General features: G+C 43.3%; 1 protein-coding gene across 3 annotated transcripts in view; it reads left to right on the top strand.

Annotated features, from left to right (window-relative positions):
• The window catches only part of fgfr3 (fibroblast growth factor receptor 3), a 65,512-nt gene that overhangs the window by 17,953 nt on the left and 31,726 nt on the right, over positions 1-15,833 (top strand). For 2 of the 3 annotated variants that reach the window (XM_085440693.1, XM_085440692.1), the window contains exons 3-4: positions 4,163-4,435; positions 7,633-7,698. In XM_085440693.1, coding sequence (XP_085296819.1) covers positions 4,163-4,435; positions 7,633-7,698 — 339 coding nt within the window. The remainder of the gene's footprint in view (positions 1-4,162; positions 4,436-7,632; positions 7,699-15,833) is intronic. The other variant, XM_085440694.1, reaches the window with a different exon arrangement.

Here is a 15,833-nt window from a genome sequence, read left to right as displayed (position 1 = left end):
TGGGGTCTGTGAGCGGCACGTTAGCGGACAGCGCGCGGTCCTATCTCAAAGACAGACTTTATATTATTCTGAAGGGCTATTTGTTATGATATTGAGCCGCGAGGGTTAGAAGGGCCAGGAGGGCAGGGGTCTCTTGATTTATGGAGTGACTGTCCAGCCTGTACTGCACAAATATACGCACACATATCAGAACCCACATCCACTCTAGCACACACACTCAAAAACACACATCACACATTGCTTCCAGCTGGCTGCAGGTTCCGTTGGGAGATTTCCACCCTCAAACACACACACAGACACACACGGCAGGAAGATCTAGATCAGGGGTGTCAAACACCAGGACCCAGAATCGTCCCTGCAAAGACGTCCAACTGGAGAGCTTCGGTAAATGTGAAAGAAGGCACTCATTTTCAACATTTAACTGTATTTTCGTAACTTTTATAGCTTTATCTTTACTGATAAAGACCTCCCATATGACCATTCATGCGGTACCAAAGATTACACAGTGTATCTATTGGATACACTTCTTCTGTAACTCAACGCATTTGTTTCTTACAGTTTGAGAGTCGTGCTGACAGATTTCTTACTACAGCATTTATCATTTAAAAAAACTGAGGTGTACTGTTGAAATTGCACTTCTTTTTCTTGTATCTAGGATATCTCAGTGATTGACTGTGTTGTTAAACTTCTTTACACTGACAGAAAGGGGAGTTTCACTAATATGGAAGCCTGTTTCCGCCACTAAAAAAAAAAAAGGATCCAAATTTCGAGTTACTTTCTCGAAATTTCGACATATTAACTCGAAATTTCGATTTATTAACTCAAAATTTTGAGAAAAGCAACTCGAAATTTCGAGTTAGCGCTGCCAATCAGTAATCTACGTGAATGACGTCATTTCCTTGTTACCCGGAAGCTGAAGCCCTCAGCTACAAATGCTACAGCTAAGCTACCGGTATTACATCCAGTCGTGAATGCACAGATTGCTGAGTGTTTTCAGCCTGGCTTCACAAATGATGAAATCCCTGTGTTATTAGCTGAATCACATGGTGTTACTATCAGCAAACGTATTCGCAAAAGCGCCAATTTGTTGGGATCCGTTTTTGAGTGCGCGTTCCTCTGCGCGATATGCTTCCGGGTAACAAGAAAGCGACCTCATTCACGTATATTTTGGATTGGCAGAGCTAACTCGAAATTTCGAGTTATGGATACTAGCTTTTTTGTTTTTATTTAGTGGCGGAAACGGGCTTCCATTCACTAAGGATCAAAGTGGTCTGTATGTGAAATGAGTTTGTCCCCGACCCCTGATCTAGACTGGATGCTGTCAGCAGGATAGTTGTGCTCTGGATGAATCGCCTCTGGTTTGATGATTTTCCCTGCGTTTTCATCAGAACTCGTGTTTAATATCTAAATTTATTTTGAAAGTCTGCATTATGATTTTTTTCAAAGTAGCCAATTATTCTTTAGTCTGAGTAGCGCTGTACTTCCTCGGCTCCTGCTAAGGTTTCTGGGAAAGCTTCCTGTGGTCTTTCAAGGACTCATTTCAGATTATTAGGCCTCACTCTTTCAGATGCAGGGAACCACGTGAGACGCTGTGGCCGAGTTTTATTTCATTCTGCTGAATGAAATGAATCAAACTACCTTTGATTCGTTTCTTATCTTAAGTTGTATGCAGGAAAAAAGTGCCCGAGCAACACCCTGCTTCACATTTAGTCACTTCCATAAGCACCCACCCAGACGCTGCCTATTAAAACCCCATTCTTCCACAGCTAGGCACACAGCAGCCGGATTTTTTTTCTTTAGGTTATCAGCTGCTAATTAAGGAATATTTCTCTGTGACTCACCACCACGAGCACATTTTATTGCCGCTCAAAGAGCCGTCTCTTGTCAGTGTGATCAAACACATCACTTCACGTAGGAGAAGTTTCACTTGAAAGGTGCAGCGTGGAGACCCGGGTCTCCACCCGAGCTCACCGGCTGGTACATCTGTCCTGAGAGGTTGTGCAGCCGGCACGGCGTGAGGCTTTTTCAAACCAAAAATCCACTTTTTATTCAAAGCACTTTCCAAATCTGCATTTCAAAGTGCAGGATCTGAGAAAGAAACACATATTTGGTCATTGATAGTGACTAAAAAAAGGGTTCTTTGCTCCTTTGTGCAACATCTGAAAAATTGAGGGTTTTTTCCTCCCTTAACGTCCAAGAAGTATATTTTTTCTTTGTTTTGCTCTTTCTGTAAATTGCATTTGTTTAGCCTCTGGTGGTGTAAACATCCAAGTGGTGTGCAAATGTTTGTCCTATCCATTTTCCCCAGGATCAAAGTGAAAAAGGAAAAAAGTATTGTTTTGCAAGCTGGATCACATGAACGCCTCGCCTCGCCTTGCTATTAACAAATCCTAATTAAATAAACTTTACTGCTTAATCCAGATTTTTCTCCACTAAAGCCATAATCTGCTTAGAGTAGATTTGTACACATTATGAATATTACCAGTTTTCTGGAAAGAAGGGCAACTTTGTGGCATGTTTTAAGCCTGTATGCTAATATTGGCCAATCCTTTTGTATATATATCAAAACTTTAGCACATAAAAGTGAGACTCTTTGAATGGTTGCACATTATTGTGTGCAAGGAATAAAAATGGTTCTAAACCAAGTCAGTGCCTCATACAAAGAAACACTTCTAGCTGCTGCTGCTGCTCATTCAGAGCTGCCATACGAGGTTGTGCTCGAGCGCTCGCCTTCCATAAAGCACAAGTGAGCTATGAGTCTCTGGAGATTATTATATCTATGTCATAAACCCAAATTTCCCATGTTTTAAGACCTGGAGATATTCTGTGGCCTGTATTCTGCCTTTGTTCCATAGCCATTCATTCATTCATTCATGCTGGGCTTGGATTTATGCGTTCGGCACTGTTGCCTCAGTGTTTTTCTTCACCTGAATGGACCTTTTTTTTTGTTTGAACAAAAAGCATTGTAAATGCGGCTGTCAAAGCCAGAGGCTACGCAGAGAACTGCACAGCGGCGTTCAGCACATTGACTTAATATCTCCAGGATTCTTTAATGGGTCGATGGATGCAATAAGACAGAGAAAAAGACGCACAAATCATCTGTCCCGTTCATTTTATTCATGATCCGCGCTACATGGGAGAAATGCTGACTCCAACACATTTATCTAATGGCTGAAGTTGCTTTGTGCGTTACTTGTTTAAGTTTAATATCAGGGTGATAGTTAGTAAATTAATTGGCCTTTTTTTTAAAATCATGGAGCGTTTCTCCAGAGGGCTGCGTTCACGATCGCTGCTTGAGTAACATCGTTGCCCTTTTAGCGGGTCAACAGTGGGTGTATTTGCCATCGCAAATCACACTCTTAACACACCTCATTCACTGTTTCCCATGGGTGGGTGGGTGTGCACTTGTGCGAGCAAACAAGTGTGCGTTGTGTACTCTGTTGCCTGAGCAGCTCATTCGAAGACTTTTACAGTGGCTACATTCCCGCGTGTGTGAAAGCGTCTGTGACGTCCTCGTAAGTGTCCTAAATGTGTGTGTTTTTTAAAGTGTGTTTGCTTAAATAAGCTAGTAAATAAACCAGTGGGCGCATAAGGCCATCTTTCTTGTGTCTCTGCAATGGGTGATGACGTGTGATTAAGTTCAGAATAAGAAGACATCTCTAATGAGGGGACTGCAGGAGACACGATGGGAGCCAGAGTTTGTTTATCCAGACGTGTCCCTCCATGTCTCCACCGTCCTCCAGTGGAGGCTGGCATCCTTAGCAAGGCTTGTAAACATGTTGATTTTTCCTTGGCTCTAACCAAGCTGGCTCACGGAGCTCGCGGAGTAAATGAGCTGGTGTTTGACCAGGGCCAGCTGAGGAGGAGGCGTGGAGACGAGGGAGGGAGGGGTGAGGGTGGGGAGGTCATTTCCACACAGATCTGCATACTCGACAATTAAAAAAAAGTTGCACTTTTCTGACTCTCAGGGTCAAATTACTTAATTCTGCTACTTTATTGCTTTTTTGAAGGTTGATATGGGCAGAGGTGTCCGATCTTGCTTTATTATCAGATTGTTTTTTGACTTAGATGTGAGGCTAAATACTGACCCCGTGCATGAAGTTGATTGCATTTATTAAAAATTTCTTCTTACATAAACCATTCCTTCTTTTTTTGTTTGCAGACCCTGTATCCAGCGAGACGGCCTTCCTGGAGGACTATGTTCTGGGCATCGGGGACACTCTGGAAATGTCATGTGACCCGGAAGAGCAGGAAGACCACACGGAGCCTATTGTGTGGTTAAAAGACGGCGCTGGACTTGTGCCTTGCAACCGGATACGGTTGGGCCAGAGGATACTCCGCATTATCAATGTGTCGTATGACGACTCCGGGGTCTACTCGTGCCACCTCGCCCGGAGCAACACGCTGCTCAGCAACTACACCATCAGGGTGACAGGTGAGAGCGTGGGGAAAGTGTGTAGAAAAGACAAAAGTTGTTGAGTATCTGAAAACTTTAAGTAGGGGCATCTAGCCTTATATTTAAATGCAAAAGTGGAAGGCAGATACGTTAACTGTTGAGCTTTAAATAGGATACGAGACCCACAATATTTTTAAGATAGTTGAGTTACTAGCAGAGCTCCAGCAGAAACAGGCGCTTTGGCTGCACCTCGCAGAGCTCTCTGAAATCCGACCTGTCTCGGTTGTTCTGCCTGTCTGACAGACAAACCGAGTCTGAAAGTATTTTCTATCAACAAATATACTCAAACAGTTACAGTAGCGCTGTCTCTACATGACAGCTGTTTATAGAGAAACACTGAAAACTTAGCTCAGGAGGAAATTTCTATTATTTGCTACTCCTGCTCAGTTTCAGCTCCATGTCATCTGCCTGCCAAGCTGCACACACACACACACACACACCAACACACACACAAGCACATATCCAGCATACCGGTACAGGCTTTCACCAGCTAACACCCAGCCAAGCTTCACACAGATTCCCACCTCCTGATGCATAGTCAAAGGTGAAATTCATTATCCGGCGAGGGGATGGGAAACATTTTAAACAAGTGTGCGATGCAAGCGGAGCTCTAATAGGAATGCTTGTGTAGGGGGTGGGGGGGGCTCTGTGTGTGGGTGTGTGTGTGTGCTTAAAAGTGGAGCCGCATTTACCCGTAAAACTCATGGACACCAACTGAGCCTGTTATTGACAACTAATTAGAAAGCAATTAGCTTGAAACATTTCATCATTGAAAGCAGATGGGGTGGCAAGAAATGAGAGAGTTCACTCTCAGCTCACTCACCCCACCTCCTCTCACACACACACACACACACACACACACACACACACACACACACACACACACACATACACACACACACACACACACACACACGGATGCACTTGTTTGGCAGAAAACTGGGGAGAAAATGGGCATTTTCGATTACTGATCAGAGGTGGGCAGGTTCTCCTCCCGGATCTTCGTATCAGCTCCAAACTGCACACCAGGACACTGTGCAAACACAGTACCTTCATCAGTGACTTAAAAGGAAGAATAAGAGGCGTTCTCCTTTAAAATCTGACTTTTTTTATGAAGAAGTTGATAAATAGAGATAACTGAAGCTGGTTCCACCTCCACTTAACATGTCTCAGGTGTTGCACAGGCTGCCAGTTCATTTCACACTAATGTCTGACATTTCATATTGTTTCGGCTCTCCGTGCATGTTTAAATTACTCAAGAAGCCAGACTTCTTCCAGTATGCGTTTCAGTATCCTGTTTTTTCCCCCCTTATACCGCCGATTCTCCTCCCTCTACTTTAAACATAGAGCCTCCGTTTTATCTAAAACACACATGGACTATTGTGTTTTCCCTCAAATATTTGAGCAAGGTGTCAGAAATTTAGGGGCGGTATCAGATTTAGCACTTGGACAGCTTCCAGGCAGTAGAAAGGGGCCAAATCTCACTGTACACACACAGCACACATGCAACAAGTACAACTACAAACTGAGGTTTGTACAAAGGAGTGCGTGAATTACTTATTGACAAAAATTCAGTTTTATTTATAAAGCGCTAAATCACAATAAGAGTTGCCTCAAGGTGATTTATACTGCAAGCTAAAGACCCTACAATAATACACAGAAAACCCCAAGAATCTGGTAACCACCTATGAGTAGGCACTTGGCGAAAGTGGGAAGGAAAAACCCTTTTAACAGGAAGAAACCTCCAGCAGAACCAGGCTCAGACACAGGCAGCAACTGCTGCGACCGTTGGGGGTGATGGGCATGACAAAAGACTTATGACTAATGATTAAATGGTTTAAACTCTTACGAGTTTATGGACTCCATCACTTGTTTCAAGTGCTGTTTAATATAGCGTTAACAAAATCGATCCGAATACAGTAAAATAGACAATAAACTGGGATTTACGATGTGGCTACTTTGTCGGTCAACCTTTTCACGTGATGTCTGATTCCACAGATAACAAGATGGCAGCTGTCAAAATGTTTAAGGTGGTTACGTCCATCCTTTATGTCCAGTCTATGGCTACACTGTATCCTAACTGTATGCTAAAGCTAAACTAATCCCTTCATCTATTGAGGCAGAAGGCTTTAGAGCTTTATCAGTGCACTAAAATACATGTGCCTGCTTTTCTTTATTATTTCTCTCTTTTATTCCAAAGTTTTCTATTATGTAATTCATTTTGACAACCACTATAGTGTGTTAAATACTTGGTTTACTGATACAGTGCTGGCACCCGTCTGATCCGTCAGTCAACTGTAACTGCTGCCTTGCTTCTAAGGTGCAAAGCACTAGCAGAGTGGAGTTGTGGGCTGAGGTGTCCAATAATAGAAACAAAACCTGCTAGTTCCAGGAGCAGTTTGAGTTGTCGAGGTAACAGCTGGCTCTCATTAACCAGACCCGTGGAGCTGAACCAGAAAACGTTGAGGTCACATCGAAAATAATTACAGCAGCGGAGTGAAAACGTGTGATACAGCAAACCTAAACAAGATGGAGAGCAAGATGGAAAGTAATTTGGCGTAAACCGGCGCGCTAACCGTTAGCAAGAGTTAGGGTCAGTGTGTGTTGCAGAGATAGCTAGAAAGAATAGTTTTTGTGCGTGTATCAGCACATGTGCGCACACTCTTGTGCAAGTGCGTCTCAGCGACACTAATGACCCTCTTATTTGTACCGTCTGTGGAAATGTTTGGATTGCAATATCTGAGAGAGCTGCCACGCTACAGAGAACGGTGGGCTCATTCATGAGTTTCTGAATGAACAGCTTTAATATGCATTCATGCATCTGTGTGTGTGTGTGTGTGTGTGTGTGTGTGTGTGTGTGTGTGTGTGTGTGTGTGTGTGTGTGTGTGTCTTTGTGCTTGGTTGTGAACACCCCCTTTTCCCTTTATCTCCCTCCCTCCCTCCCTCCCTCCCTCTGGTCTACAAACTTTCCACATGTAATTTCCTTCTTATCCAAAATGCAAAATAGTTCAAGGAGTTGTATAAGAAAATACACTGTATTATGTGTTTTCTCATACAACTGCTGTATTTTTTAAAATTAATTATTGCTCATTTATATTATTTTAAATGAAATAATTTCATTCCAGCCATAAATTAATAATTAATTAAACTCTTTTTTTTGTATTTTCTTTCGTCAGATTCTCTGTCGTCTGGTGATGATGAAGATTATGATGAAGACCCTGAAGGTGCAGGTAATGAAAATGGTGAATTCTTTTCTTAAACCACATTGCACAATCAGAAAGTATGATACGTCTCTCATCAGGAAATGCAGTATTGTGCAAGAGTGTTGAACCAGTCCTCATCTCTTTATAGTTTGCAAGGAAAATGGTAAATGGGTACAGCGATTTCTTGAAACATGTTCAAACATATGTGGAAACACAGAACATAGGTCAACAATAGAGTTTGTAGAATGATAGCTTAAGTCCATATTTATTATGAACACCTTTACTCTGCAATGCCGATTGAACTCTCTTAGTCAAGCTTTCTTTAAGCAGTCTTCATAAATGGTTCTCCAGGGTTCTTCAAGGACATTTAAGGTTCTTCAAGGTTCTTTGGTTTGTTCTGTTCTCTGTAAAGATGATTCCACACTGCTTCAGTAATGCTGAGATCAATAACTGATAGGTGTCTACTGTGTGTTTTTATATTCAGGCATGTTTTTATTGGATTGGCAGTGTGTTTGGGTTCATTGTCATGCTGAAAATGAAGCTGTTGCAATTCAGACACTTTTCAGATTGCACTGCATGGTGGGTCAAAACCTGATGGTACTTTTCTGCTTTTAAAGCTCCATCAATTTTGATAAGATCTCCAACAGCACTGGTTGAAATGCAGCCCTAAACATGACAGAGCCTCCACCGTGCTTTAGCTCTACACATCCCTCTGTCCTCACCTGCTCCATATATATGATGTAAATTTGAACCGAAAAGTTTTAAATTTGGATTCATCACACCATGAGACCTGTTGCCACCGACTGCCAGTAAAGTTCTTGTGTAATTTGCCATACCTCAGTTTTTTCCTCTGTTTCATTCCATAAAAATTCAATTTTATTCAGTTTTATTTATACAGCGCCAAATCACAACAACAGTCGCCTCAAGGCACTTTATATTTTAAGGTAGACCCTACAATAATACACACAGAGATAAACCCAACAATCAAATGACCCCCTTTGAACAAGCACTTTGGCGACAGTGGGAAGGAAAAACTCCCTTTTAACAGGAAGAAACCTCCAGCAGAACCAGGCTCATTGAGAGAGAGAAGGAAGAGAGAAGAGAAGGAAGACAGGATGAAAGACATGCTGTGGAAGAGAGCCAGAGATGAATAACAAGTGTGATTCAATGCAGAGATGTCTATTAGCACATAGTGAGTGAGAAAGGTGACTAAAGAAGAAATACTCAATGCATCATGGGAATCCCCCAGCAACCAAAATGGCATCAGAAATCAACACCATTTCTGATGAGGCTTGGAGGAACTGAAGGGCCAAATGCATCTTTAAGGTCCTGTGTCAGATATTTATAAAGTTATAAATTCCCTATGTCGTACATAAATGAGCTCTTCATATTATTTACACCACACTTGCACTTTTATCCTCAGAAGTTAATGTGCAGTTTACAATTTAAACTCATTTCATTTGTCATAGTGATAAAAGAGTTCATCTGCAGGAGCAACAGCACGTCCCCACAAAGTTGCTTTTATGGGCCACTGTGTGACTACAAATGGATTTATGCAGGCTTGTATGAGCGTAATCAGAGTTGTATATCTGTAATTGACATTATATGGCTCTTATAATCGCTCGCATTAAACCTTCCCCCACAAGCACAAAACTAAATGCCACTGTCGCACAGATCAAAGGCTGCTGTTTCTCCAGCAGGTAACAGCCCCTCTCACTGCTCTTTTGTGATGTGAGCTGTTTTGGCATTCAGAGACCTGCGGAGTTCAGGTGTAGGTGAACAAAGAACGAGGAGGGATGGCTTTCACTGGCTGCACACACTTTACACGCTCTATTCTGTCAGCTAGCATGACTCCAGAGAGACAGAAAGCACCTCCACCCCTCTCGGCAAGCTCTCGACCAGCCAGACGCCACACTGTGCTGCCTTTGTTGTACCATACGGAGCGAGACAGCAGAAGGTGAGGTGCTGACAGTCAGAGACGAATCTAAAAAATGAGAGGAAAGAGTTGATGGAACTACAGTAATAAAGGGAAGACAATGGGATGTAAGTGAAAGGTAAAAGATAGAGTGTAGGATGCAGAGACGAAAAAAGGGGGAGTCAGCAGACTGTATAAAAGTGAAAGCCCAAAACATGCTAACGATGTCAAACAGACCATGATATGTTGAACCAACTCCCAGTCCACCCTTAACCACTCAACAAAATTGGTGCCAAAAGCAAAATGCGCAACTGTTTCAGTGACAGAGCGACAGGCGCACGCCCAGCCGAAATCAAAGCCCCTTTGTGAAAGTCGCTACAAAGATCCAACCAAATCAAACGTCGTCACACTCAGCTCAAACTAAAATAAAACTGAAGCTGAGGCAATGATTGTGGGAGATACTGCCGCTCCTGAAACTCTCAGTGCCCCGTGGTCATCATTAACAGTTCACCCAATCGTTTGTTATCCAGCTACAACGATTGCATGGCGAGAGATGGATCGGGAAGGGGAGATGAACTGGTGTTCAAGAGAAACAAGAAATTTTAAATGTTCTAAAATCATGTGAAAAACAAGCAAAGCTATTCCACGGAAATATAAATGTGGCCACTCCAGAACCAACAGCAACTAGGTGTGTCCAAAAAATAAATAAGAATAAGAATAATGCTTTTTAAAGTGATCTGGAATTAAGATGGTGCTCATTTAATGATTCTGGGGAACTTAGTTGCATCTTATACCAGTTTCTAAATGTTTGATCTGAGGTCATCTTACAAATGTTTTACTTCTGTCAATATCAACATTTAAACTATTCAACCTACTCAATATGTGTGAGAGACTCAAACCTAATATTGCTTCGTTTTCATGTTTGACTTTTAATCTTTCAGACTTGATTCAGTTCGACTTCAATTAGAATTGATTTAATTGATTGCTTTTATCCAGAGAGATAGAAAAAATGAACAAAATAAATACGTTTTCTTAAAGAAAACTTCCCGATGCGGTCTTTGTAGTGCAGGCCGCTTTGGAAAAGCTTGCTAACAGCTCCAGCGTAAAATCTCTGAATGCACAGCTTCACGTCGCAGTGAAAGCCTGCAGTGTGTTTTTTCTAAACAGGCTGAAGTGGCAGAGGCGGTAACAGCTTACGGCAGACATCCTGAATGCCGGTAAATAGCCTCAGACTGCCAGACTTAATCTCTTAAAGTAAGTCTACCTCATGACATATAAGGCTCTGATTTCCTGACCAAAAGCAGAGGGATTAGCCCAGAAACTTTAAACCCCTATCGCCGCTTAATGTCCGCAAAGCCAATGCTAATTAGCCAGCTGTAGCAGGAAGGAGCCATGTGACAAACCACACAACCAGACAGAGTCCCCGAAAGAAGATCCACATCTACAAGCTGAGCAGACGATAACAGATATGTGGAGATGGTGAAAATGTCGGGGTATTAATTAATGAGAAGAGAGGGCGCAGGAAACAAGGAAAGGAGGCAGCATTAACCTGACCACTTTAAGAAAAAGTTTCCAGCTGGGGAACTAAAATATTTACTGAGTAATTATTCATCAATGAGAGTTGCATTGTTGCTGTCGGTAGGCTTCTTTTGTTAGCCTCAGCAGCATTTTGAGATATTGAGAGTGAACAAAGATATCAGGGAAACAGGTGGCCTCCTCTGTGCAACACATGTCCAAATTAATTAGCGGTACCTTTGCAGCTGAAACAGCGTGGTGTGCATTGTTTTCAACATGTATTTCTGTGTTTGTCATCTTTGCAATTTTATGGTCTTGGAGACACAAATTTAGCAGAAACCAACACAGAGACAGTCTTGATTCATTTGCCAGGTGCTCGTATGAGAGGTTTTCTCAATAGGATGTGGATGTCGTCACGCAGTTTTGCAGGTGGATTTCAGAACAAGCTGAAGGTTGCATTCAAGGACGAGTGCGGTCCGACCCAGGAGTTAAGAGCGCTTGAAGTGGGGAGGAAGAGGCCCTACCTGTATGATGACCTACATGATCTTTAGAGCATGGCCCTAAAGAAAACTGTTGGAGAGCCAAGGTGGTTTCAAGGACTTTGCTGTCTGTGGACTATTTTTGCAGTCACAAAACTTGTGTAAAGTGACCAGAGCGATGCCAACTTCAGCAATGAGTGCGCAAGAACCTACCACTCGAATCTCTCAGACCTGACGTTTGATCTCTCAAAATATGCGTAAAAACTTGAAAAAACATTTTAAAATGGAGTGCCCTGAAGATGCTGCGCTGACAGATGGGCAAATACAAAGTGAGCAATTTTTGAACAGCCGTCCGCCCTCACACGATGAATGCGAATTGAGTGTGTGAGTATTTTTTGCAGCATGGAAAGCAGCGAACACACTTGGAGCCTGTGCGAACTAAAAGGGCAGCGTGTATGTGAACGAGGGTGGGAGGGTTAATCTGTGCTGTGCTGTGCTCCTGAGCTATGCAGCCTCCTTGTTTACCCTGGCAGGAGAGCAGAGAGCTGGACGCCGGGCCACGCTACGCTGCTCCACAGCCGCCATTCCTCCTGCTCTGTTTGCCTTGAGTCCCCGCAGGCCCTCCAGGGCAGTGTGCCTTCAAAGAGCCCCAGTGTAATCTGTAATGAAATCTGCCTGTGTGCTCGCAGGCGTCAGTGAGGGCAAATTATACAATTACACAATTAGACCCCCCCTTTTTTTTCCCAGATCGGTGTCTGAGCGCTGAAGAGACTTGTGCCGTGGCGATCAGCACTGCACTGTGTCGTGCTCCAGCTAATTGCTGTTGTACTCAACATAGCTGATAGAGGAGCCACAGTCATGCTTCTCCAACCTGCAGCACAGATCCATGAGCCAGAAAGACGTGAGCGCACTAAGAAGTTTATGAGAAAATCTTGAAAATTCCAATTCAGTTACGTTTTATTTAGGCGCTTTATATTGTAGACCCCAACAATCATAGGAACCCCTATGAGCAGGCACTTGGTGACAGTGGGAAGGAAAAACTTGCTTTTAGCAGGAAGGAACCTGCAACAGAACCAGGCCCATCGAGGGGCATGGGGAATGGTTGGGGGTGAGACAGACATTAATAATGACTAATAATGAAATGTAGAGCAGTGTATAAACACAAAGTGAGTGGAAAACAGATGAGTGAAGGAGACTCACAGCATCATGAGAAGCAGCCTAGGCCTATTGCAGCGTAACTTAAGGGAGGATTCTGGGTCACCATATCCACCCTAATTAGAAAAACAATATAATAATAATAATAATAATAGGGGAAATCCCAGCTCCAGACCAAAAAGTGGACGGTCTTCCTATGTTAGCTTGTGCTTTTTGCACAATATTTTGCACCATATCACTGAGTTTGAGTCTTACCTTAAGGGCTGCAGCCGCAATGGGGAAGAATATACCTGCTGACAATGTGACACTTTGTGTGCCTGCGGAAACAACCTTCTTCCTTTGACTGATCTCTACCCCGTCTGTGTTGGTGGGATTTCTCCAGCCACACTTTGAAATCTGTTATCAAACATGAAGCAAGCAAGGCGGATCACGCTCGTGTATTTATAGGCTCCCAGAGAGATTCCCCTCGCAGTTAGCCTCCGTGTCTGACAGGTGGGCATGACACTGTAGCTGCTGAGTTGTGCTAAGATGTTATTGTAAACCAGTTTCCACTACAGCGACTGCATATCCGTGCAGGGCAGGGTTATCTGTCGAGTCCCTTCTAACCCCCCTCTGCGAGGGGTTGAGGGGTACCAGCCCTCCCCTCCTCCGTGCCTCCTCGCCTCCCTCCCAGAAAATCCCACTCCCCTCTTCTGCTGAGGAAATACCATCCTGCCAATTAGACACGGGATGGGATTCCTGCGTGTTGCTGAGCATACAGAGCAAGGCTGCGCAGTAAATCAAAAGCATGCTGAAATCAAAATATCGACGGCTTTTTCTGAACTGGAAAAGGCTGCGGCTCTTTCACTTTTTTCCTTCTGGTGGAAAGTGTCTGCATCAGCTCTCTGAAAAGTAAGCTGTTTTAAGAATCGGCAGAGCCAGCATATCGTATTTTTGAAGCACCAGAAAGAAAGCTTTTCAGTCTCGCGAATAAAAAAGATTTTTTTTTTTAAACTGTTAAATCACCGTCCCCGCTTAATCACGGCATAATTTCACGTGGAATAAACATTTGTTTCGGCAAGCTACTAATTGGCTTAATGGTTCACAGGAGGTGATTGTTACATCTGGAACACGTTGAATGAGAGGAGACTTGCTCGCATGAGCGACAAGTACAACAATGGGCAACAAATTACGAGAAGATTTCAAAAGCTTCATCCAGACTGCCTGACTGACGGCTGATCTCCTGATTCCACAGAGGAGAGCGTCAGTCAGAGCAGCTGAAGGTCCGCGAATAAAACAACCTTCGTGTGTTATGGTGACAAAACCACGGAGACTCCTTTAGTCCGTCCTGTGAATCCACCTAAGCATCTATTTTGGGTTATAAGCGTCATTGTGGCTGAAGGATCAGCAGCAGGAATATGTTTTCAGGCCCAGATGAGTTCAGGACCCACAGCAGCAGCAGCAGGGGAAGGAGGAGGATGAGGAGAAGGACCACACATTGGGTTAGAGACTTGTTTAAAACCTCACTGAGCGTTTCTGTTTGACTGAGTGTGTGTCTGTGTGTCAGTGTGTGTGTAGGGTGGCTGATTACCATGCCAAAAAACAATGTGTTCAGACTGCTTTTGGAGGATTGTCCCAGTGTGGAGTGTGGAACTTCGCTCCAGAGACAGAAAAAGAGAGATGGAGGGAGAGAAGTCATGAATTCAAACAGACACTTCCCTTTTAAGGTGGAAGCTGTGTGTGTGTCTGTGTGTATGTGTGTGTGATTGCACGTGGAGGGTGTTTGTCTTTGCGAGCTGGGGAGTCTCTTAAGTCAGCCAGTGGTCTGTGTGCTTTATTAGCAGACACACACACACAGTCTGTTTAGAGGGTTCAGTAACATCCTGTTTGTTTGCTTTCTAAGAAGATAGGTAGGTGTCTTTAATCGCTGAACATCTCTCTCAGTCTGGTTGCAATTACTCTGTGAAGCTGAAGCCAGAGTTTGATGGTAGGAGCCAAAGTGTCAGAAAAGTATCAGAACACCCCAGACATTTGATAAATAGACACACAGTAGATCAAAGGCATTTATAGGTAGATGTTATATCGAACGGTGATTGACATCTCACCTGAGTTGCCAAGATGAGACGGGAATTTGCCCGTTCAGCGCTCGAGGGTGAGAATTACTTTTTAACTATTGCCTGACTCACTCAAATACACACACACACACACACACACACACACACACACACACACACACACACACATACACACACAAGCGCGGCTATTGAGATGGTAATTAACTCCACTCTCTCCTGCTGCATTTAGAAAGTAAAAGAGACATCTGATGACCGGTCAGCCAACTCCCCAGCTTTTGTCCTGGGAAGCACACACACACACACAGATTATACCAAGAGGAGAGTGAGCAAGCCATGCCCCGTTGCTCTCACTCTCCACACCCACACAGCATGGACAATAGCCCTTCCTGACTCACTACGCTCTCTTTGTCCACCGTCTTCTCAATACAACTCAATAAATCGCCCTGACAGGTTTCCAAACTCTCAAGATCTCATGATTCAGACCAACTCCTCATCTTGTTATAGAGGAAAGATGGTAAGATGGTTTTGTCTGGTCCCCCCGTGACGCTTCATGCGTCCGTTTTGAGCTCTTTCAGCATCCGTCAAACTGTGTTTTACACCGCTGGCGCATCTTCAACTTAACTGTATCTCTGTGGACAGCGGGGAAGGGCCGACTTGGAAGAAAGATTGTTTTATCAGTAAAAAATGAAAAGGTTTCATTCAAACATCTATAAGCAACTCTTCCTTTGGGATATCAAAACAAAAGCCTCATGATTTACTCAAGAAAAACATCTTGAAATCACAAAAAAAAGAGCTTAAAATGACTGAAAATGAATCACAGAAACCTAACAGTGTACATATGTATTAGTCTCTGTAAACACTGCAGGTACTCTGTGTTGTTAGATGAGGGAAGACCTCTGGTGACACCACATCTGTTCTGGTATAGTGCATAACTCATCCAAGATGAAGCACTCGTTTAAAAAAAAGGGCAGAAGAGCAACTTGTCCCATCTGTGCCGTCTTTTAACAATTACAAAAACATGTAACTGTAAATTCCTGGAGGGTCTTTCCCCAAATG

This window comes from Copadichromis virginalis, linkage group LG19 (assembly GCF_057382275.1).
Source record: "Copadichromis virginalis isolate Kocher_CV1m ecotype Utaka linkage group LG19, C_Virginalis_male_GT1.1, whole genome shotgun sequence".
NCBI classification, from domain to species: Eukaryota; Metazoa; Chordata; class Actinopteri; order Cichliformes; family Cichlidae; genus Copadichromis; species Copadichromis virginalis.
This window is presented reverse-complemented; position numbering and strand designations above follow the sequence as displayed.